Source organism: Aphelocoma coerulescens, chromosome 8, assembly GCF_041296385.1.
Source record: "Aphelocoma coerulescens isolate FSJ_1873_10779 chromosome 8, UR_Acoe_1.0, whole genome shotgun sequence".
Taxonomy (NCBI): Eukaryota; Metazoa; Chordata; class Aves; order Passeriformes; family Corvidae; genus Aphelocoma; species Aphelocoma coerulescens.
In genome coordinates, this window is record NC_091022.1 from 25,720,130 (window position 1) to 25,742,375 (window position 22,246).

General features: G+C 42.5%; 1 protein-coding gene across 1 annotated transcript in view; it reads right to left on the reverse strand.

Annotated features, from left to right (window-relative positions):
* The window catches only part of LOC138114193 (BEN domain-containing protein 5), an 888,499-nt gene that overhangs the window by 70,153 nt on the left and 796,100 nt on the right, over positions 1 to 22,246 (reverse strand). Inside the window, exon 11 of the mRNA XM_069023367.1 lies at positions 9,249 to 9,411. Coding sequence (XP_068879468.1) covers positions 9,249 to 9,411 — 163 coding nt within the window. The remainder of the gene's footprint in view (positions 1 to 9,248; positions 9,412 to 22,246) is intronic.

Genomic DNA, 22,246 nt, shown 5'->3' on the forward strand with positions numbered 1-22,246 from the left:
CTGGTAATTTTCTGCTTATGATGTACAGGGTAAGTAGTCAGCAAATAACTACCTCAGCTGTGAAATTTCAAATGTGAAATACAGGTGGCTGATGGTCAATGCTACTCCCAGGGTACAGGTAGGAATCACATAATAAAGCTTGCAGGACAAAAGACAAAAGAGAATAAAATAATTACCTTCATTTAACCAGCTCAGATGCAAACACAATCTCCTCACAGCCCTGTGTCACAGGAAAGCTCAGAGGTAGGCTTAAAACAAACAAGTTATTAGTAAGATGTGAAAATCCATAACAAGGAATGTTGTGGATGCTAAAAATGTATACAGGCTCATGGGAGACACATCCATTGACTATTAGCTCAGATATAATCAGTGTGTGGGTCTTGCTCTCTTCTCGCAGGTAACAAGTGACAGGACTAGAGAAAATGGCCTCAAGTTGCCCCAGGGGACATTTAGGTTGGATATTAGGAAACATTTCTTCACAGAAAGGGTTGTAAGGCACTAGAGCAGGCTGCCCAGGGAAGGGTTGAAGGATTTCCTGTAAGGATTTAAAAGACACGTGGATGTGGCACCTGGAGACATGGTTAGTGGTGGGGTTGGCAGTGCTGGGTTACTGGTCAGAGAGGTCTGTTCCAACATAAATGATTTAATGAGTCTAATATCTCTGTCTCTGGGATCCCCAATCCACTAATTTCTTGAAGCCAAGGAATGTTCAGGGAAAACTGTTACATGCTTATTCTGTTATTAAATTCTTCTCAGGCACCTTATTTTGACCTCTGTCGGAGACAAGACACTGCAGAGGACTGGTTTTGATCTGAGCTGATTTGGCTGTTCTCTTTTTAAGAGACATGAGAGAATCAGACCCACCCTGCTCTTATCAAAACACAAAAGTTACTGAACACTAGATCAAAGCTGCAGGTTATCTTTAGTTTCTGCCTGAGACATGTTCAGGCTTTGTTTTTCTGAACTGTGGACAAAGTTTCACCTCTAGGTGACAAGAAACCCAGCTGGCTTGGGGTGGGCCTGTACTGGCCTTGGCTTGGATGTGTATTCTCATCACCTGTGAAGTGAAACCTGACAGATTTCTGGCCTCTTTCAGCAGAGATTTGATGGGGAAGATGCAATCTGCTTTCCAGAATGCCACAAGATATCCTTTGTTAGGGTTTGCACAGATGTTAGGGGTAAAAGTGTGTAGAGAAAAGGAAAGTGAAGTCTTGACTCACCAGGGACAAGCTCAGAAAGGAAAGGAGATGTTGGATCTGTTTCCTGTGACTTTCATGCCTACTGTCCTCCTCTGGTTTCTAACAATAGACATGCAGCTGTCCCTACTGGAGAGATTAATTGTGGTCTCTCTGCTCATTCAGCCAGCTATTTTTCATGAAACTCATAGGAATGTAATATCTCTGAGACCTTTATCACTGTCAAATTCAGTTGCAATTGGTCAAGCAGCTGAGAAAGACAGACAGACACACAGACAGACAGAGGCTTGTTTCTTTGCAGAGTTTCCTAAAAAACCCTCTCTTATGCCCTTCCAGAATGTTGGTATTTGGGACTAAAGAAGTAGTAGTTAAAAAACAGCTTCTGCTCCCACCCTAGAATTGCCTTTAATCAACAAGAAGTTCTGCTGAGCCTTTAGGTAGCAAAATATGAAAGAAAGAAGGAACAGTTTGGGTGAAAGACAGTAAAAAGTGTACAAAACCATGAGACTGGGTGTGTCTGGTCAGTGAAACACCTCCTGAAAAAAGCCCAATGAGAGGACAGAAAGGCCTGGGGTAGGGGTAATGACCTAAACATCAACGAGATGGTGAGGACACAGGCAAGGCAGGCACAGGGGAGAAGGCTCAGCCAGAAGTGAAGAGACACAGAGAAGAGGAAAAAGAAGACAAACATGGAGACACACAAACACCACCACAGACTGGCAGAAAAGGAGAGACATCTCTCAGGGACGCTTCAATTTGGCTGTTTATTGCTTTTTGAAAAACACCTCATTCTTAATGGCTTTTTTCTTTTCATCCCCACTGACATTTAGGAAAGCTTCAAAGCACAGCACTGTCTAAAGCCCTTTCCTAACCTAAGTCTCCAACCCACAGACATTACTCTTTAGTTATAATAACCACTCCCCTCAGACATTTCCAACAAATTGTTAATATCTTTTAAGCCCTGCTCTCCATTGCCTTTCAGATTAGCCTTGCCCTTTCCTTTGCACTTAAGTTTAGCAAGTGTTACTAATAGGAATTTAACATTTACCAAAGAATTATTTTAACTACGGATCTAATAGCATTTGTATGGTGTTCTGAGCACCCAAGAGCCTCATATCAGTTCTATATGCTTAGTTTTGTCTAAGTTGCTTCTAAGAAAAAGATAAAATACAAGCTTATGGAAAAGAAAGTTCATAAGAGAGGCATTCAAACCCAGGAAAGCCAGTTCCAAAAAGGACAGCAGCAGTGCCTGGAGAGAGCTTTCCCTTTTTTGTATCATCCAAAGCCCTTCAATCACTCATGTGATCAACTGCACCTTCCAACCATTCAGCAAAAGCTTGGTCTAAGTGCTGGGTCTAAGTTATTTTTTTTCCTGTGTACAAAAGAAATACTAATAGAAAAATGTAACTATGTTTATTATTAACTGGCAAATTTTATGGGTTTTTTTAATACACTACCATCAAAACCTTTTCGAATTAGAGAGTTTTGTTCATGCAGGCCAAGAGTCATTGATAGTTTGAGTGGAAAGCACCGATGAGACTTTCAGGCAGCAAAACCTCAGTGACAGTTTGGCACCAGTAGCATTCAGTGTCTCAACAGAGACCCCAAAGGCTGCACTGGATGAGACCATTTTTAGAGCTGGGCTTATGAGGATCAGTCTTCCCAGCCCTACCTAGGCTGAGGAGCACATCCTGTGCCAGCACTGAGTTGAGGACAGCTGGCGGGGTGCAGGGATGGTATTTGCACATGTGTCTCTAAGGTGCTCATGCTCCAGCTGTCCACAAGGTCCCTGTTCCTGAATACAGTTGTAAATATTGACAGCTCTCAAATCAGCCTGTCCAAATTCCCTTGTCCAGGCTCACAGCTACTCAAGTCTTCCTGCTCTCCAAAGAAGGCAAACTCCTGTATTCATGGCTGAAACCGACTTGAGAGCATTTCTATATATCTGGATATGCATCCTGCTTATATCTGTTCTTTCCCCTGTACCTTGGTATCCCTGGGAAAGAAATCTGTGTGCACAAGAGGAAGGAAAAGGTAACTGGAATCATGTGGTTAAATGGAATAATTTTGAAGATGTCTTCCAAGACTGATATTCTACTTTTAAGCAAAAAAAACCCCAAAACAACAACAAAAAACCACTATAATACATTTTCACTTTTATAGCATCTTTCATTTGAGGCGATCAAAGCACTTTGAGATACAGATCCTAAGAAATCCATTACAAAAATTATACATATTCTTAAGCTGACTGTAGTCACTTCCCTTAATTTCCATTTCCTTACTGATACTTCCAGACAGTGTTTGCATAGATTGATGCAGTCAGTGCTACAGGCAACTAGATAAACAAATCTACATACAAACATAAACTCTCCCCCACAAACAGCTTCTCTTACAGAAGAGAAGTATTTTTGTGCAGCATTGTCCACTCCATTGAACCCTTTGAGAGAATGAGGTGTGCATACTGAAACACCATGTATTGCTTTGTACTTTCATTCCACTGCACTTCATTAAACAGAATTTCACTGTTTCTTAATTTTCTTTGAGCAGGTCCCACTGTATATACCCGATATGAACAAACACACAGATTCCTTCTGGGTATGAGCCAACAGCTGCAACCCTGAAAAATATCAGCTTCTTATATCATTAACTGAGTTTCCATGGTGCCCTGGGGCAGAGATATTGATGCTTGACAGCATTATCACTATAAAGTAACTTTACAACTCTATAATTTAACTCTATGCTTCCAGTAATATTAAGAGCATTTGAAATTGTGGCTGTAAACCTTGACACTTTCACACAGACTGGGGAGCTGAGAAGAGTATTTTGTTTCCTCTCCTCCAAACCAGCCCTAAACATGGTACTAAGAAAAAACCAAATACTGGAGAGAAGCTGTGCAAGGAGGTCACCCTTAGGAAAACCTGCAGGATTAGGATTAATGCCACCTTTTGCAACACACAGGAAGGAGCCTGTTTCTAGGAGTTTAGCAGAAGAAGAAGGAAGGTGTAGACCTCTGGATGCCTTTTCCTGAATATAAGCCTGATTTACTTTGAAACCATCTTGGCAAGAAGCTCTAACTGAAGTTCAAACCTAAGCCACACTGGATAACCTCTGCAGAGCTCCCTCAGCTTTATCAGCACAGCTTTTCATACCTCATTGGCTTTTGCTAGTAATGTTGTCTTTACTGGCTGGGAATGAACCTGCAAGGGCCATAATCTGTCTCATGAGGATCTTCTCTTAAGGATATCACTAACAGAGATAGGAGGATCAGGACAGGCACTTGCCAGAAAAAGAAATGTAAAAAAGCCCAAAATAGCCAAGTACATTTGCCCTAGGGGACTGGCAGGTACATGAAGCTCTAAAAGTTATAGATGCTTTTGCTGGAATTGTAGTTTGCATACAGATTTCTTTTCCCCAGGACAGGCATTTACTGAGATCCAAGTACTCTTTAAAAGGAATCTGGATGTAACAAATGACTGTTTCCTCCGGGGATTTAACTTCTCAAGTCCCCAGTCAAGCAGCAGGCAGATATTCTGCTTGAAGTTAAGAATAAGAATGAACCCAGTGGGTCTCTGTGTCGAGAGTCCAGGGTGTGAGTGCAGGGTGTAGGCATCTGAAGAGATTCTAGTCAATCCAAGCCTTCATTCTGTGGCTGTACGCACATAAATACATCTTTATGCCCACATACAAGAGAGAGTTCAGCAGTGCACCTTTAGATGGGGTCCTTCTCCACCTGGAGGAAGCTTGAAATTAAGATTAAAATACATAAAAAAAGCTATGGACATGCTGACATTTGTGGTGACCTCCCATCTCAATGATTATTCTCCCCTACAGCTACAGTCATACCAGTTCCTGCCAGGTCTCCATCATTTCTGCCTTCCTGCCTCATGGCTGGACTGTGGAAGAGTAAAACCTTTTATTCTCTGTTATGGGCTGCCTGCTTTGCAGCAAGGATCCAGTTCAAACCCTCTAAAAAATGAACCAAATAGATTTTAAAGCTGTTGATGTGAGAGTCCTTTTCTGGCTGCTCTCAGGTCAGACTGTGATGGCTGCTGTTCACAGCTGTAGTGAGATATTGGAAAGCACCAGTTCTGTCAGAGCAGGGCTCAGCCCTGCAGCTGGGGATTCATCCTGCCTCCCCCTCTTTTATCCCTTGTTCCCTGCCCAGCTCTGAATCGAGGCAGCTCAGCAGCTGAGCTGCTGGTGCTGAGTGTTACAGAGCAGTTTACAAGCCTCGTGTCATAAGCCCTGTAAATGCCTAGTAAAACATGGAATTTAATGGAAGCATATCAGCTCATTTTAAAGCTCCTTCACCTGGTGCTGAGCTAACTGTTGTTGTGCTGCCTTTTTTAATCAGTTACCACCAAATGTGTGCATGTGTGAGGAGGGTTTTAAACATTTCTCTGTCCATTTCCAGGCAAGTAACAGACAAGCCTACAATCCTCTTATTATGCCCTGGAAACAGAGTCCATTCAGTGTTATCTGCAGCATGTGTTATCGTAGGGTTTTCAGCAGAGCTTACAGAACAGACCCCTAACGTTTCTCACACTCCAGGTACATATCAGTTACACACAGACCTACCAGGTGCTCACACACCTCTGCAGGAATGTCTGACAGGACGTTCAGGAAGCTACACCTGATGCAGTGCTTTGTTTGCTGGATGAAAATACAAGAGGCACTCCAGCAGTAACTGTTACTGATGTCATGCCAATCGAGGCCTGAGACATTGATGCAACCATGTTAATTCTCTATGCTAGAAAAGGCCAGAAACTCAACACTCTGCATGATGTTGTCCCACCATATATGCCCCAAACATATACCCACTGCATGGGCTAAAGGAAGGCCCTTCCCTCCTGGATTTCATTTAAATACTACAGCCTCGAAAGACAATTTGTTTTTCTAGAACATTTCAGGTGTCCTCCTCTAAATTCTGAACCAATTCATATAGAACACAGTCAGTCATACTATCTGGAGTAATTTAAAACTGATTTCCACTTCTAATGATACCTTCCCATCCTTTTTTTCTTACTTTCCTTACTGAAAAAAGTTACTGTCCACATTAACAATGTAAGAATTCAAACACTTAGATTGAAAATCTGTCTTCCATTTTCATGCATGTAAGGTATCCACTTACCTCAAAAATTACAAAAGTATGTTTCAGTCAGTCACACAAATCTGAACAAAATGCATCATCTCGCCCAATGTAAGAATATATCTCTTACAGTCTCACACAGAGGTTTGTATGGATCACAGAGTTAGTATGTAAAAAACCTGGACAACATGAGGAGATAAAAACCCCACCAAAAAACCTACTCGACTTATACAATGGCATGAAAGGGAGTAGTACTGTGATCTTATTTGCTGTAAAGAAAAGTACTGTGATCTTATTTTCTGTAAAGAAAAGAAGCTGACAGGTATCATTACTTGTCACCAGTGCAAATGCAAGTCTAGTCAGAGTTTGTTCAGTTTTCCTACCTGTCAACAGAAACTGCATTAGGCCAAATTAGTGTTTTGTGGAATCTGGAGATCCCAATTTGTTCTGTTCTCTAAAAGGAGCCAGTATGGCTAGTTCTGGATGAGTGATCTGCTTTGTAGTCTCTTTTCATGGTCATGGGTGCCCTGAATTTGGGGCTGAATCTCAGTCTGCACTTGCTAATCCAGCAGTAGAAGCTTTGAACAATCCTAGCCTCCCTGATCCTGTTTCTATTGAAAGGAAAGAGAGAGGGAAAAAAGAGAAACAGAAAATAAAAAAATGGAAAAGAAAAGGAAAAAAGACTCACACAACCAAATAACATCACAGTGGGATGAACAAAGTCCTAAGAAATACATCTTTAAGGCAGATTTCCAGAATACCCACCCTATCAATTCACAGTTCTTGGGCTCACTGTATTTTATTCATTTACTTGCTTGAGTTGCTGCCTGCATGTAAGTAGATAGTTAATAGAAACAGCCCTGTCCTTGGAGGCCAATCTGAACTGACTGCCTGTGTCTTTGGTTCAGGTCCATTAAAAAATCCGAGCATTAATTAATCACTGACTTGCAAATAGCTTGGAAGGGCTGTTCAGGCTAAATTGGAACATTCTGCAATTGTTTTACTTTCGGTCATAGGCACTTCAGTGATGTGAAACTTCCTCCCCTGCCAGGACAGGATGTGCATAAATCCAGTGGCTACTCCTGTGTTGGATCAGACCAGTCTAGAGACAATTTCAAGCAGCTCCATTTCTTTCACTAACTAGAAAACTGCACAAATGAGGAAGAGATCTCATAGGCAGCACTCTGGATAGAATTCCTCCATTGAAAAGGAAATAATCAAACCTTCCAGGGCAAAATGCCAGTGGAGAACACTCCATGTGCAAAGAGCCTCCCCTGCTTGCTGTCTGTCAGGCCAATCAAAACCTGCTTCTCCTCCTTTTCCACTCAGCTGGGTGAAACCCTAACTGCAGAAACCAAGCTGCTGCTTGAGCTCTCCCTACACCAACTCCAAGGAGGTTCGCCGATCTGGAGTCTGTTTTCTGTGCTCCAGCTGCTGATGGAATGAACAGAGAATGGAGCATCTCTGCCTGCAGCAGGCAAGGCAAGCCAAGCAAATGGAGATGTCAGACCCCACAGGTGAAACTTCTGCAATGTGAAGCACAAACCAGAAATCTTTATGGAAAAGGAAACTAAGCCAGCGTGGTCTACAAGTCATGAAGGAAAACGTATCCAAGGGAATCATGATCTCATGTGTATAGGGGCTCTTTCCATTCCTTACTGTCACAAAACTGTTCTTAATAAATAAGGAAGAGCAATAAGCAGTTGTCAGCACAATGAGCACAAAGTGAGGAAGAAAATTAAAGGTGAAACTAAGGCAGAGGTTCTTGAAACACCAAAATACCAACTTAAGAAAATAAATACCTAAACCTAACAGGAACAACATTTTTTTTCCACAGTGGCAAGATATATTACATTTGTGTATGTTACAAGAAGATTTTCCCTCAGTTAACTTTACTGGGCAAAAAAGAGCTTCTATTCCAAATGCTCAAGCCTGGTAAGTCACTTTAATATATTCATCTCCCTCCTTCCCCCAAATTTCACTTTCAGTGGAGAAGTCAAACCAGAAAAGCCCAAATGACATACAATTCCTTTCCCTGCTCCCCATTTCTCGCTCTTATTCCCATGCAGAGAGCCCATATATGTGGATGGTGAAGAATTATGTCTCATATGAAAATTTCTCCCTTGCTACCCCCAACTTCTGAAATACAGTGCAGAGGTAAATAGGCAATCACAGCTAATCTCTCTCCCTCTGCAGTGTTTCTAAACCTGTGGAAATTTCAAAAGCTGCCAAGATAGAATGACAAAATGAAATAACATACCCAGCGTTGAAGCATGGGCACGGGCTGTTTGATTGAGCATGGTGACAAAAAGAAAAAGAAAAACATAAAAGCAGATCATAAGACCAGTCAGAACAATTCTACAAATTGCTGATACATTGAGATAGCCAGATGGATATGTGTTTTTTGAGACACTGCTTCTATTTGAGCACTCAAAAATGCCAACAACTTTGATGGTTTTGTTTTCACAGTTTGACTTCCATTTCTTTGTGTACTGGCATCGAAGATTTGTCCTCGAGGCAGATGCAGAACCTAATGGATCCCTTTGGCTGCAGTTCAAAGGCAGAGAAGATATTTTACTCAGTACCAAAGATGCACTCTCAACTTGCTATTAAAACAATAACACAAATGCAGGGCTAATGAGGGACTAAGGAGAGAAATGAAGAAAGAAATGGAAGACTGTGGAATGGAATGGATCACAGACTCTCCAGGACTAGCTTCTGTAACAAGTGTGTGAGACAATCTCCTACAGGAGGGAAATGGCTTATTTGATCTAATGTCTTTCTCTTCTTGAATTTCCACAGTATGGAGAATCAATATGAGGGAAATTAAAGCATCAGGAGCAGACTCACATTTCCACTTGTGTGTGTTTCTATCTTAGCAAACTCTTATGGAGACAGAAGTATTTACCTTAAGTGCCTGGTTCACGTGTGCTGCAAGAGGAGGATGGATTTCAAAAGGATACAGGCTTCCTCGGTGTAGGGCACGGCAGAAGCAGTTCCACCCAAAATGTAGCTGTAGAATGAGACCTCCAGAGTGTAGCAGGAGGATGTGTCATTCAAGAGCCCACCAAGAAAGCGCCGGCCTGTCCCAGCTTTCACAGCATCCCTGTTGAATGACGTGCTGGACTGCGGGAGCAAGAACACAGGGACACAAGGAGAGTTCAGGAGGGGGGCAAGAGAAGGAGTCTCTTAACAGAGAAAGCAGCTTCACCCACATTGCCAGATCTCATTTACACTGTGTGGGACTGCACTGTTTCTTGATCATGGCCTGGAGGGAAGCACAGTTCTGGCACACAGGCTATAAATGATGCCTTGCAGACTTTCACAGAATTCATCTTGGTTCACCATTAATATCAGCTTTTCTTCTTCCCTCTGGGCTAACACAAAGCAAGGCTGTCGTATGCACGAGTTGAAAGCGAGCCTTCCAGATCCCCCATGCTCAGAAGTTAAGCTGTGCCATTACTTGGATATTGGATTCCTTCGTCTCCACTGCATTCCCCTGTATCATAACCATTCCCCCACCCTTCACCTGGACTCTTAATCAAAGCAGAAATACAGTGGCATTTATGTTTTGGTGAAACTTTTTCACCTAAGACATTTGACTGGTTCTTAAATTAGGTCACAGAAATTTCCACTTCACTAACTTAAATGTTAACGGGGTGCTGCTCTCTGGGTGGAAAAATCTACCTCACTATTCTACAGCATTAGCAGCACAGTATAAAAGGCAGTATTTTGTGCTATTACTGAGGATCTGGCTTTAAGAACCCTACAGCTTTATAACTATTCATTTGAGGGGTGGAGGGGAGGACTCCAAGTATTTCCATAAATGAGTTTTAGCTCTCCTTTGAAGGCATGACATCCGGAGACTAAAGGGCAGTTCATCTTCAGGTTTATTGAAGTCTCAGAGCTTGTTCCTACCAACTAGACAGAAAAATGGATTCTGATTTCATTTTGACTTTCAGAGTCTATTCAGAAACCTCATAACCATTAGACTAAGCCAATCTGGGCTCAGCACAAGCTAGTGACAACCACAAAAAAATGATCCAGCTTGGATCTGTTGCATAAAAGGTCATAGTATCTCCTGCTGTAAGAATTTCATGTTGCCAGTGAAACACAAAGGACTGTTAACACAGCTCATTGTTCAGTCATTGTGCCCGTGGTGAATTCTTTGAGCTGTCCAGTGTCCTCCTATGGAGCCTTAGGGCTGCTACCTTTCCCTGCTAACACAATGTGAAAATTTATGAAGTCCACCTCCTACCAAAACTGGGGAAAATAAAATTTCCTTTGCATTTAAGAAATGAGATGCAATGTTTCAAAATGTAGAACTTCTCTAGACTGAGAAAATCAGACTAATACTGAAATGAGCAACAATTCTTGATGAATAGTATATACCAGAAGATATAAAGAGTAGAAATACCTGTGGGTTTATTAACATTCTGAATGTCTTGAAGTGTCTCTCATGTTGTAAAAGTAAGATTTTCCAGGTTAATTAGAAAAAAAATGGAATTAGGTTTCTTATTAGCATTATATATAGGTGTTTCCAAATACAACTTGTTGTCTTTTTGGTAACATAATATTTAGTTTCATGGTAATTTGTACACACAATGCATTCTGCTATGTAGATATCATATAATTTCTGCCAAATTGCATGGCAGAAGCCTGCAGGATATTCTGAATGCCTATGGGACAGGGAAATAAAGCACTCATAAGGAATGTTGGGAAAATCAACTGCTAACTTGATATATGGGGTAAATACTTAAAGAGGGAATGTTCTCTGGCTTCCTGCAAAAGAAAACTTCAAAAGACTACAGAGATCCTGAAACTGAGGATAGCTTTGTCCTCAGTTAAATTTCAGAAACAGAGAGGAAGATGATCACGCTCTGGGGACTGCTTCCTGAGCCAAGCGAACGTCGGCTTCGGTGCACGCTGCGTCACGTTCCAGCAAATGCCTGTGGTGGAACTTTTAATGCGTGAGAGCATCAGCTGCTGCTGGAAACAAAGGAACAAGAAAACAAATGGTTCAGGACAGGATATTGGGGTTTGTGTGCAGAAGCATCACTCACAAAGGGACTGAGCTAATTCTGAGGCTGTATTTGGGACAGGGAAAACAAGGAAAACGTGGGAGGAGGTGACTCAGGGAAGACATTAGGGATAGAAGTACTTCAGTGAGTAGGAGACTCACTGACATGGAACATTTGTGAAGATTATGGAATCTTATCAACTGTGCTTATAAACAAATTAGACAAGTATCTGCTGAGTATAGCTCATGTCTTTGGGATACACTTTGCACAAGAAATCCCTTTTCCTATTTCCCATTATTTTAATCAGGCTAGAAGAAAGTTATGAGCAGAATTCCTAATAGATAATTCTTGAGATAAATCTTACATAATATTTTCATCACAGTTCTTGGCACGGTAAAGGAAGACCATGCCAACAAAATTTGCTGATGACACACTGTGGAATGAATCATCATTATGGAGGAGGTTCTGAATATCATACAAATAAAAAAGCAGTGGGATGACTTTGAGGGCCAGAGTGATTGTAGTCAGATGAAACTCAGCCACACCAGTGCCAGGTCATGCACTGAAGCATAATAAAAAAAAAAAATTCTGCTATAGGCTAAAGCCTTGTCAGCTGGAAATATATGAAGAGAGAGTCTGATGTGTTACTTCGCTGAAGTGTTTTTTTTGCTTTCTAGCAGAAGTTGAATCTTGTTACTGGCAAAATTATGCTTGCTGTATTTTGAAAGTGAAGCGTAAGTGGCCTAAATATTACTGACGGTTTTATAAATGGTAAAAAAATAAAAATAAAAAAAAACCCAAAACAAAGCAAAATCAAAATTTAGAACTTTCCAGAGTTTGAATTTTTATAATTCTGTTTTGTGGGGCTTAGGGCTTTGGGTTTTGTTTTTGTAGGGATGGGTGGTTTCCTTTTTTTGTGTGCTTGTGGGTGTTTGTTTAATAGAAGTTTGTTTCAGCTGTACAAAATTACTTGAAATGGCAATGGCATTAATAAAATCCTATGTTCATTTCTTTGCCAAGTGGTACTGCATTTCCAGGAATAAAAAGCCAAACCTTCATTTAGGTGCACAAATGTAGATTTTGAAGGTTACCATTGTCCTCATTCTGAAAAAAAAATCTGATGACATAGGCCAACTTGGTGTCTTGAGTAAAAGCTATAATCTCTCATTTCACTCAGGAAAGTTGGGGTAGAACATGACAAATAAAAGTTTTGAAACAGCATCTTGGGCCTGGCTCTTGAGCAAATGTTATAAACCAAAATGTGATTTGATATTTTAGAGGAGAAAAAAGAGAATTACAGGTTAAAGAAAATTTGGGTAATGACAAGAAAGAGCAACAGGTACATGCTGAGTCTAACCTTCTGCTCCTGTTTTAGGTCAAGATAAATGGTGTGGGAAAAAAACCACAACAGGCAAAACTTTGACTCCTCACCACAGCTGATCTTGGAGTTTTGCCCATGCACATTTATTTAATCAAACCCTAATCTGGGGAAAAAAGGGGTGGGGTGGCAGGAGGGGGGAAAAGAACACAGGAAAAGTTGTCTGCAAATGAGTCTCTTGCCTTTCTGGGAGAATCTATTTCCCTAAACCCCTTGCAGAGCTGAACTGAAGTCATCATTAAACAAATGCACTGAGCAGGCACAGCAGGAGAACAGCTAAACAAATATTTATTTCTCCAAGGCTGAAACGCATGGGAGCATTAGCAACAGCAGCAGCAAGAAGTACAGTCTGGAGGGTGGGGGAACACCAAAGACTTTGAAGTTCTTAAATAGTGATATTTGTATAAAATCAACAGTAATGCATTATTAAAACACACAGATACATTAAAGCTCACAGAAGGACTTTGCTTCCCAGCTGGTGTGAGAAAATTCAGTGAACAATTACCTATCCACAGAATCAGAAGCTGCCAAGGAATCCAGTGTTAAAAGAGCAGAGAAGGAAGGGTGAAGGATTCCCTTACTTTCTGGTGGGAAGACACTCATCAGAAAAACAGATATCAAATACCTCTGGGATCCTCAAGGTGTGCTGACCCTCTCTCTACACCTCAGGCATTAGTGGCAGCCTCCCAGGCCTCCCTACCAGATTTCATTCCTCCTCCCCGTGCTGTGCTGAATGTGAAACTGTGTGACCAGTTTCCCCACTGGCAATAGGGGGAACACTGAACAGCCAGGCAGTACAGAGGACATTTGTGAACCACCTGGTCCTTATTCAGACATTGCAGAAGACAAAGATGTGTGGAAGGAAACAAGAAAGAACGAACAAAATCATATGTAAATTCTTTCTCAAGTGGTTTCAAAGCAGAAAAAAAATCTTGGCCCTTGGTCAGACCTCTCAAAATGCCTGTCCCTTGGCTGGTAAGGACACTCTACCCCACAGTGTCTCTCCTCAGTGAATTCAGCCCCCTGGTAGCCAGTTTGTGAGCTCAACAGCTTGGGCAGCTCCCACAGGGCTGAGGGATACTCTTGGCTTCTCAGCACTGCTCCATCTTCCCTCTAACAAGGACTGGAGTGAATGCCTTGGGCAGTCCATGTTCACAAATTCAGCAGGGTGCTGACTGCCTCTGAGTGCCTCTATCAGTCACAAGAGTGGCTCCAAAGGGTGAAGAGGGAGAACAGCACATTTCTCACACATCTAAAACTGAATTTGCCCCTGTCCACCCTTTGTAGGCCTGATGGGCTTGGAATCTGAGAGGTGCAGCATGGTGGGACCTCCTCCTCAGTGTATGTGTGACCACAGAGGGGACTTGTCTTGCTTCAGCATCAGAAAACCTCAGGCTGCACAAAAGGAAAAACTGGAGGCAAGCCCCAGTAAAACTGGATCCACTTTTGAGTGGAAGAAGGGATGACAAAAAGGAATGAACTATCAAGCAGGCTGTGTCCAGCCAGTGATGGATGGGAGCTTCATTCTACCTTTCACTGATGGCAGGACAAAGGGACTTTCTCATCCAGAACTTGCTGGGGAATTAATCTTTGTCATCTTCTGAAATTGCTCAACACATGAAGAAACAAAGGAGCAAGGTATGACCACAGTGCAAGTCAGACCTTGCCAGGCTCCTAACGTGGGATCCAGGGTATGCACTGCACATCATTTCTGACCAACCCTAAGGTGTTCCTCCAACCCAGCAAGAAAAGAAAAAAAAAAAAGTACAAAACACTCAGAAAAATGCCAACCACTCAGAAATCTGGTCCCAGGCTTTGACAGAATGCAGAAGATGAATTTCTGGCATAGCAAGGTCCAGGGAGGTTCCCGAAATCCAAGAGATAGATTTTACCAGCTGTTCACATCTCCTGCAACACAACTGATTATGGATGTGCCTGTGGAAGAAAGTAGCAAACTGCATATATCTTCAAAAATCTGAGCTCTAGTGTGCACAGGAATGTTTCCCAGAAGATCATTTCTCCTCACACACAAAGTATCTGCATGAAACTCAGAATAAAGAGATCTTCCTTAAAGTTGCTGATATATGCAGATTATATAGGTCCAGGAAGTGTTCTACAAAAGGATGTAGCATGTACAACTGCATGCTCAAGAATCAGAGAATGATGTTAGAAATCTTTTTTGGAAAAAAGCAGAGACAAAACCACCAAGAGGATTCATAAGTAGAGAATGGTTTCATATTACAACACGTAATTAGAAATATGCTGGGTCACCCTATGCCATTTCCATAGCTGTGTTTCACAACTGAGCCTAACTACTCCTAAAAAACTCCACTCCAAACCCAGAAAAACTGCCCACATTTTGCTCATTCATTGGTTAAGAAATGAACAGTTTACCTACTGGGGTAAGCTGGGATTATGCATACAGGTTGTTTCATGTTCTTCACTGATTAACAGCAGCAATGGCCAAGTGCAATCAGGACTCATTTATAACCTCACCAGAACTGTCTGCTGATGCTGCCCTCATAGATGAAAAGGTTTTTTCCAAAGCAGGTCTGACCTCTGAGAGCCCTCAACTCAGTGCCCCAGTGTGGCAAAAAAAGTGGTAATAAAAAAGTTAGTGCTCTAGAAAAAAGGAATGGTACACTTGTCATCAAGGAAGAACAGACGTGCCATTGGGAAATGGACTGGAGCCCAGACAGTGCCAAATCCATCCCGGAGAGCAGTTTTACAGTATCAGCCATAACTCACTCACTCTCTTTTTCTAGAGCACTTTATTGAAGCCTGCAAAACTTAGAGCACAAAAATGCACTGGCTTTGGAATCTTTGCCATGGAAGGTTGCAAATAGCAATATTATAAACCGTGGCTCTTCTGTTTGCCCCTCCACAGGGAGCTTTAAACAGGTGCAACTGGCAGCTTGCTTTCCTCACGTGGGTAGAGCTGATTCCTGCCATGATGTGTCCAGCTGCTTTGACCCTGCCATTCTTGCAGCTGGTAGCCCACCAAACTCTTTAACAAGGAAAACTTACCTCCTTGCTTCTCTGGAAGCACTGAGCAAACTTCTCACTTCAAAGGCCAACTTAACTCTCTCATCACACCCACCTCTCACCAGCTCCATTAAGTCTATTAATAGACTGGAAAGTAGATGTGTTAGTGTGGTTTGGGGTGTTTTTTTTGGGTTTTTGTTGGGTTTTTTTTGGTGATAGACTATCATCAGCTCCATGCCAACTCGGTCTGGAGACTTGGAAATTACGGCATTTGGGAGGCTGCTACCAGGCAGGCTTTGTCCAATCTATTTGACAAGCCACAGTCAGCATAAATCCCCAAAGCAGACAGCTGATCTGAAGGAGGTAGCAGGCAAAGAGGAAGGATTCTGGGAGCAGAGGTGTGATGAAATGGGAACAGAGCTCAAAATTACTCCAAAATTCATCTCACCTTGCAGCTTAGCCGTGTTTCTGATGCACAGGAAGAAAACTTGTTTCATCTCAAAATCAATTGTGACTACTGAAATCTGGGAAGAGGAGGTTTAGAAAAGTTCAGGATCATTTCAAAGAGGAATTTCATTGTTTGAAGCTTTTCCAGATCCCTTAGGAACAGGCAGATTGGACTGATATTCCTGTGAATAGGGCTCACTCACTCTCACAGAAGGCTCTGCAGTTGACAGCATTTTGTTTCATAACGTCTGTGCCTGGTAGAAAACACTTAGATGGGCACCAAAATTTGGGTTTAGCTGGGGAACATTCTCTGATACCGAGTTTGTTTTGCAGAAATCTGAGGAGAGGCATGCAGAGGAGATCTGGAACAGTTTGACCTGCTCCTAGAATGTGAGAATGCCTAAAACTGAAACTTGAAGGCCAAATAGCCTCAAGTCCTAAGAGATTTTTAACCATTCTGCTCCCTCTTTTTGCCTTCTTCCTCCTGCTCAGTGGAAAGCAGAGAGCAACCACCCATTCTGAGAGGTAGCATCACTGTTGTAGGAGTACAACGAACACAACCTGCCTAGCACCACATTCTCAGGCTTTAAAGTGCAATTCTCCTCAGAGAAATAACAGTTTAAAGGTACATTGTCACCACACACACATTTGCTCCCTGAGGGGCTTCATTTTCCCTCTAATGTGCAGTGAAGGAATACCAGATCTTTCCCCCTCCCAAGTGTCTTTCAGTCATGCCTGCTTAAGTTTCCTGATAAAAACACATATTTGCATGGTCATTAGCAGAGAGGTTGGAAGGAGAGAGCTTTATAAGCTCTCAGTTTATGCCTCAAGACCAAAAGTACCAAATTAGTTCTTTTTTTTTTAAGAAATTCCGCAGCTAGCAAAGTAACTGGCTTTCATGCTTCAGGGTTTCAGCTGTTCACCTGCGAGTACAATAGCTGCACTTTTTACTGCTCATTACTATCTGTGCCCTGCTCTACAGCTCCAGGACTGATGGAGGTGTCTGCACCTTGCACCAGTTACACTGGCAGCACCAGTGCAGAGATTTGTCCCCACATTTCACATTCCCCAGAACCCTTCCCCACGTGCACTGAAACTGATTGTGCTCCCGGCTCCCACCTCCCCGGGTGCTACAGCTCTGAAGTTGTTTATTGAGCTCACTGGCTTTAGCACAGCAGCTAACACGACTGGAATCCAAATCAAACCAGCAGCTCTTCTGAGAGAGCTCCTTAAACAACACCTGCAGCCAAACAAAGCAGGGTGGCATTGCCTGAGACCTTCACAGAGCCAGACAAGGGTTTCCCCACAGAGCTGGGTAGCCCATCACAGACTACTTGGAAAAAAACAAGAGGAGGAGGCAGATTCTACCCCATCCTGAAAGCAAACCTAAGTCAGAGTTCTTTGCTACTGGATCTGCCATCCTGGGCACACACATGAAGAGTGTGCTGTATCCCAAAACATCCCTCCTCAGGTCTTCTCAGCTCCTCCCTTAGTGAGTCTGCATCTCCCCATCACCAGAAGTTTGCTTAACTGCAAGTGACAATGTCACCCACTCAAACATTATCCTGTCACCCATTAACCAGAGTTAGCCTGGAACTTATCTCCCTTTTAAGAGCCAACCCAAGCTGTGACCAATGATATACACAAAGAGGGGATCTGAAAGTGCTTCAGGTTGATAAGGAAGAAAAGGTCTGCTCTTCCCCCATTTTTTTTTTTTTTTGCTAATAGCAGCCTCTGCTTCTCAGAGCACATCCTCCCCCAAAGATGCCAGTGGTGGCGTTTCCTAGTCTAAGCCCTATAGGATAATCACACTGTTTAGAAAATAACTCAGGTCCCTGGAGTTCTCACTTTCTCCATTTGTCAGTAGAAAACGAGACGTTTCCTCAAAATATACAATAAAATAGCCTCCAGCAATAGCCTGCAATGCTTCTCTTTACAATACTTTCATGAGCGTGAGCACGGTCTCCTGGGAGTGCTTTCATAATCATTTATACAAATGACAGAAAACTAGGACAATGAGAAGCAAAAAGGAAAATACAGCCATCATGCACCCAGTTGCTTTGAATAGTCTGCAGAAAAAAGTGCTTTGCTCTGTGGCAAAGAGAAGTTCTTCTCACTTGGAGGCCTAAATCAGGGGATCAAAACCTTCCTAAGGAGGGACAGATTGCTGCTCCCAGAGCAACCCAACACAGCCCATTGCTCATATTCCTTCTTGGCTCTCTCACTGCTCCAGGACAGTTCTCTGATCCAGACCTGTATTCTACATATGTTAAAATGTCCTGTGGTTAAAAAGATAATACCCAAAAAGCTGTCCTGCCAGGGGGACGGGTGTCCAGTTCTTAACCAGCTTCCTGCCCTTCCTTCACGGCGCAGTTTGTCCCAGCTGAGGGAATTTGTGGTGCTCTGCAGGAGAGGAAGCTTGCAGGAGAATCTACAGCAGCTCCTTTCATTGCTGCTGCTCTGGGAGGCTGTTGACATTAGGTAAGAGTAATGATGGTCTTTGAAAATACACCATAAAATTGCTATGAAAACTTGTTTCTTCTGTGTACATTCTAAATTCCTGCCTGTGTGGGGATGGAGAAGGTACTGTCAACTCCTATATGCACAAACAACAAGGCAAGAAGGTACTGAAAGGAAATCCATTTGTTCCAACACTTCCCCCGTCTCCTTTTTCTTTTCTTTGCAATACAAATTCAATCCTCAGCATACAAGGAGGGGTGAACTGGTGCAGCACAACATAATGGAACAATTTCATTTCACTGAGACTCTCCAAAAGGCAGAGTTCTTGTGAGACCAAAGCCTGTAACACTCAGAAGGACAGACTTTACAGTCTGTTCCCTGTGCCACCAGAAACACATTTCCTGTCTCGGCTCACCCAGCCTCCAGAATAAACAAACAAACAAACAAATAAATAAATAAATAAATTTATGGAGCAACACGTCCAAGAAGCAGCAAGCAGAAATGCATCCCAGAGGGGTGCTAAAGCATATAATAGCTGTATTTGTCTTCCTGGATATGCCTTGGTACAAGGCTACAAAAAGGGAGGCAGGATCATTTGTTGTGCTCAGGTTTTAAGAGATTTCTGAGTAGATCTGTTAAGCTTGCATGACGTTAACAAAACCTACCTGAACACAGCAGCTTTTGCCTTTCTGGGACAAGAGTCTTTTTTTACCAAAACAGCAGAGAGGCACTTAGGAAGTGGTGACACCAGTGAGTTTACCAGTGATTTTACTTCAGGATAAATTGCAGGCAACTTTCTTGCTGCTTCCTCTTCCCTGTCCAGCCATGTGCAACACAAGCTGTTTTTTTCTTATTTCAGAACAGATTACTGGGATTTGATCCTTCAATGTTCATATTACTGCCTCAGGCACTTGCACCACAACTGCCTTCAGAGGGAGGTATTCAGCCAGGATAAATCATAACAGCCCAGAGAGGCTGCCATAGGTAGATGGGAGGAGGTTTGCTGGAACAAACACGTCTTCCCTAAGAAAGCTTGGGTGGGGGGTAGCTGTGAAAATGAGAACAGCAGACCTGGAGATTGTGGATCAAAGAAAGGCATCAGAAAATAGAAAGAGATTAAAATATTTTTCTTCATTGCTCTGTGTTTGATATCTGAACTAAACCGAACGAAAAACCGCCACAAAAAGTGCTAGTGCAAATCATTCCATATCTGCATCTTCTCATACTGCTGAGACAATGATAGTCTCTAAAACATGTTTTAGGTCACAGCATTATGGCACTGGGGTTAACAACATGCTTCCCTAAAGGAAACTGGGTGGATTGTAGTCTAGAAACTTCATTCTTGAGTGTGAGCATGATATAAAACGGGGAACTGATGACATAGAAACAAGTCTGTCACTTAGGACATCCAAGTTTTATTCTCCAATTTCTTCAAGCAAATAACTTCTCACCCACTTTCTATGTCTTTTTCAGCATGACTGGAAGCTCTTGGGGTTATGGACTTTCTCAGCAGTTACCCAGTGCCCAACATAATGGGACCCTAAGCTGGTATCAGGGCCTTTGGCTAACCCTGGCACACAAAGGTCAAACAGTGTTTCTAAGGAAGCTTCTCTGCTGGGAGGTCGAATACAAGAAAATGAGATGAGAATTCAAATGTATCCCAAGTGCCACCAGTTCAGAGTCCAAAGGAAAGAAAAAACCAAACTGATCAGATCAGGCCTAGTGCCTCTGGCTGGTCTTTAACTGCAAAGAAAAGCAATCTTTGCAAAGTGATAAAGCCACCCAAGATCAGCTGCAGTTGTTTCCTTTAAATGAACCAGAGAGAACAGATGGTCTCCTCTCATACTGTCACAAAGGTCAAAATTAGCCACCCCTAAGACTAGCAGGTTCTTGAAATGCTCAAATGCTTGTGTCTGGTCCTTATGACTAATCCACTCTGCCAAACAAGAAAGGTCAAATGAAGAACATCCCTACAAAAACTGCAACTACTCCAAGCCGTGGCTGATGTGTAATGCACTCAGACATGGTGTCAACAGCTGCTCCTAAAACCCAATGAGTCAGCTTTTCAAAAGAGCTTGTCAGCTTTCACTGCTAGAGCTTTCATATGGATTATATTTACTCCCAGTGTTTAAAAATATCCTTCTTAAACATTGAAAATATAAAATGCTTTCCTTATAGATTTTGTCCCTTTTGCCCAGGCAGCTGCCCAAGAATGCCTCATGTATTTATGTGTGAGGAAAACACCCTAGCTCTTCTTTCACTTTCCTCTTCACATGCTGACAGCTAAGCCAAAGGCAGGCCTGTGTTCCTGAAGTCATGTAAAAATGAGGAATTTCTGGTCCCTTTCACAACTTACGCCTGCGAACCACAGTCAGCCTTCCAGAGAGCTGTGGGTCAAGTGTTTTTCCTAACAGATAGGGCACAGAGACACTGAGTGACTCTCCTTTGGTCCTACAACAGGCGTGTGGGTACAAATCCCCTATCCATCCCCTACTCTAATCACCAATCTCCCTTGGATGCTGTCATTTAAATAAAAAGGCCTATTGGAAATGACAGGTGAAGAAAGCAGCCCAGGCATGAAATGCACTCTGAAGTATATTAATAGAAGGTTGCCAGACAAAACGGCACAAGGCATTTGATCGCATCATCTTAGGCTTGTTGTTCATGCTCTTTTGCATCTGGCTGCGTGATTCCTGCCAGATTCTCGGCTGGAGGAGCAGACTAGGATTTGCCTGCTTTCCCTAACCCGTGCCGGGCTCAGCTGCAATCATGCAGAGCACTGAAAGAAATCCCTTTGAGTTGGGATTCATTCCGAACATGTAAAACCCAAATGACTGCTTCTCCAAAGTGAATCCCATTTCACAGCAAGTAGGTTATTAGTGTGGAACTCCATACAAGTAGCCTGCATTCAAAATCCCTCTGCATTATTAATAGAAGATGAGCTTTTGACATCAAAGGAGAACCATTATGTATGCTAAACGGTGGCAAAAATTGTACCCGCACTTCAAATCTTTTCAGTGCTTTGTCCCTTGTAAATCAATCAAGGTTGACAGATGCTTTAAGGAGAGTAATCTTTTCAATGATACTGTCAATGGATAACATAATGGAACATTGTCTCTGTGCTGTGTGAAGACATGGAGCTAGTCAATTATGGACAACACTTCATGCAGCCGCCAGTTTTCACTTGAAGTGCTGCTGTTGAAGTATTATAATCCCAACAAATGGCCGCAGCAGCATACAATGTAAATGAGACCTCCTGAAGCTTTGGAAAATTAATTAGTAACAACAGTGGTCCATTCCCACACTTTCAAGCACCAGCCTGGTAATGTTAATGATGCACTTCCCCCCTTCCCCTTGAGCGGGCAATAAGGCATATTTACATACACTATTTTAAGTCTTCAGCACATTTTTCCCCCCCATTTTGGATTCCCTTCCTCTCTTCACCTGATATTTCCAACCAGTCACATAACACACATGGTTGGAGATGGAAACAAGAAAACAGACCTTCCTACTTGGGGATACGTAGTCACTTCACACCTGTCAGACACTTGATGGCTGTCCCTTTTCCAACACTTCCATCTGCACAGCTGCCCTAGGAAGAATGGTCTGGACAGATAGCAGGGGAAGAGCTTCCAGCCTCAAGAGACCAACAAGATGTCAGGGGGAAGCT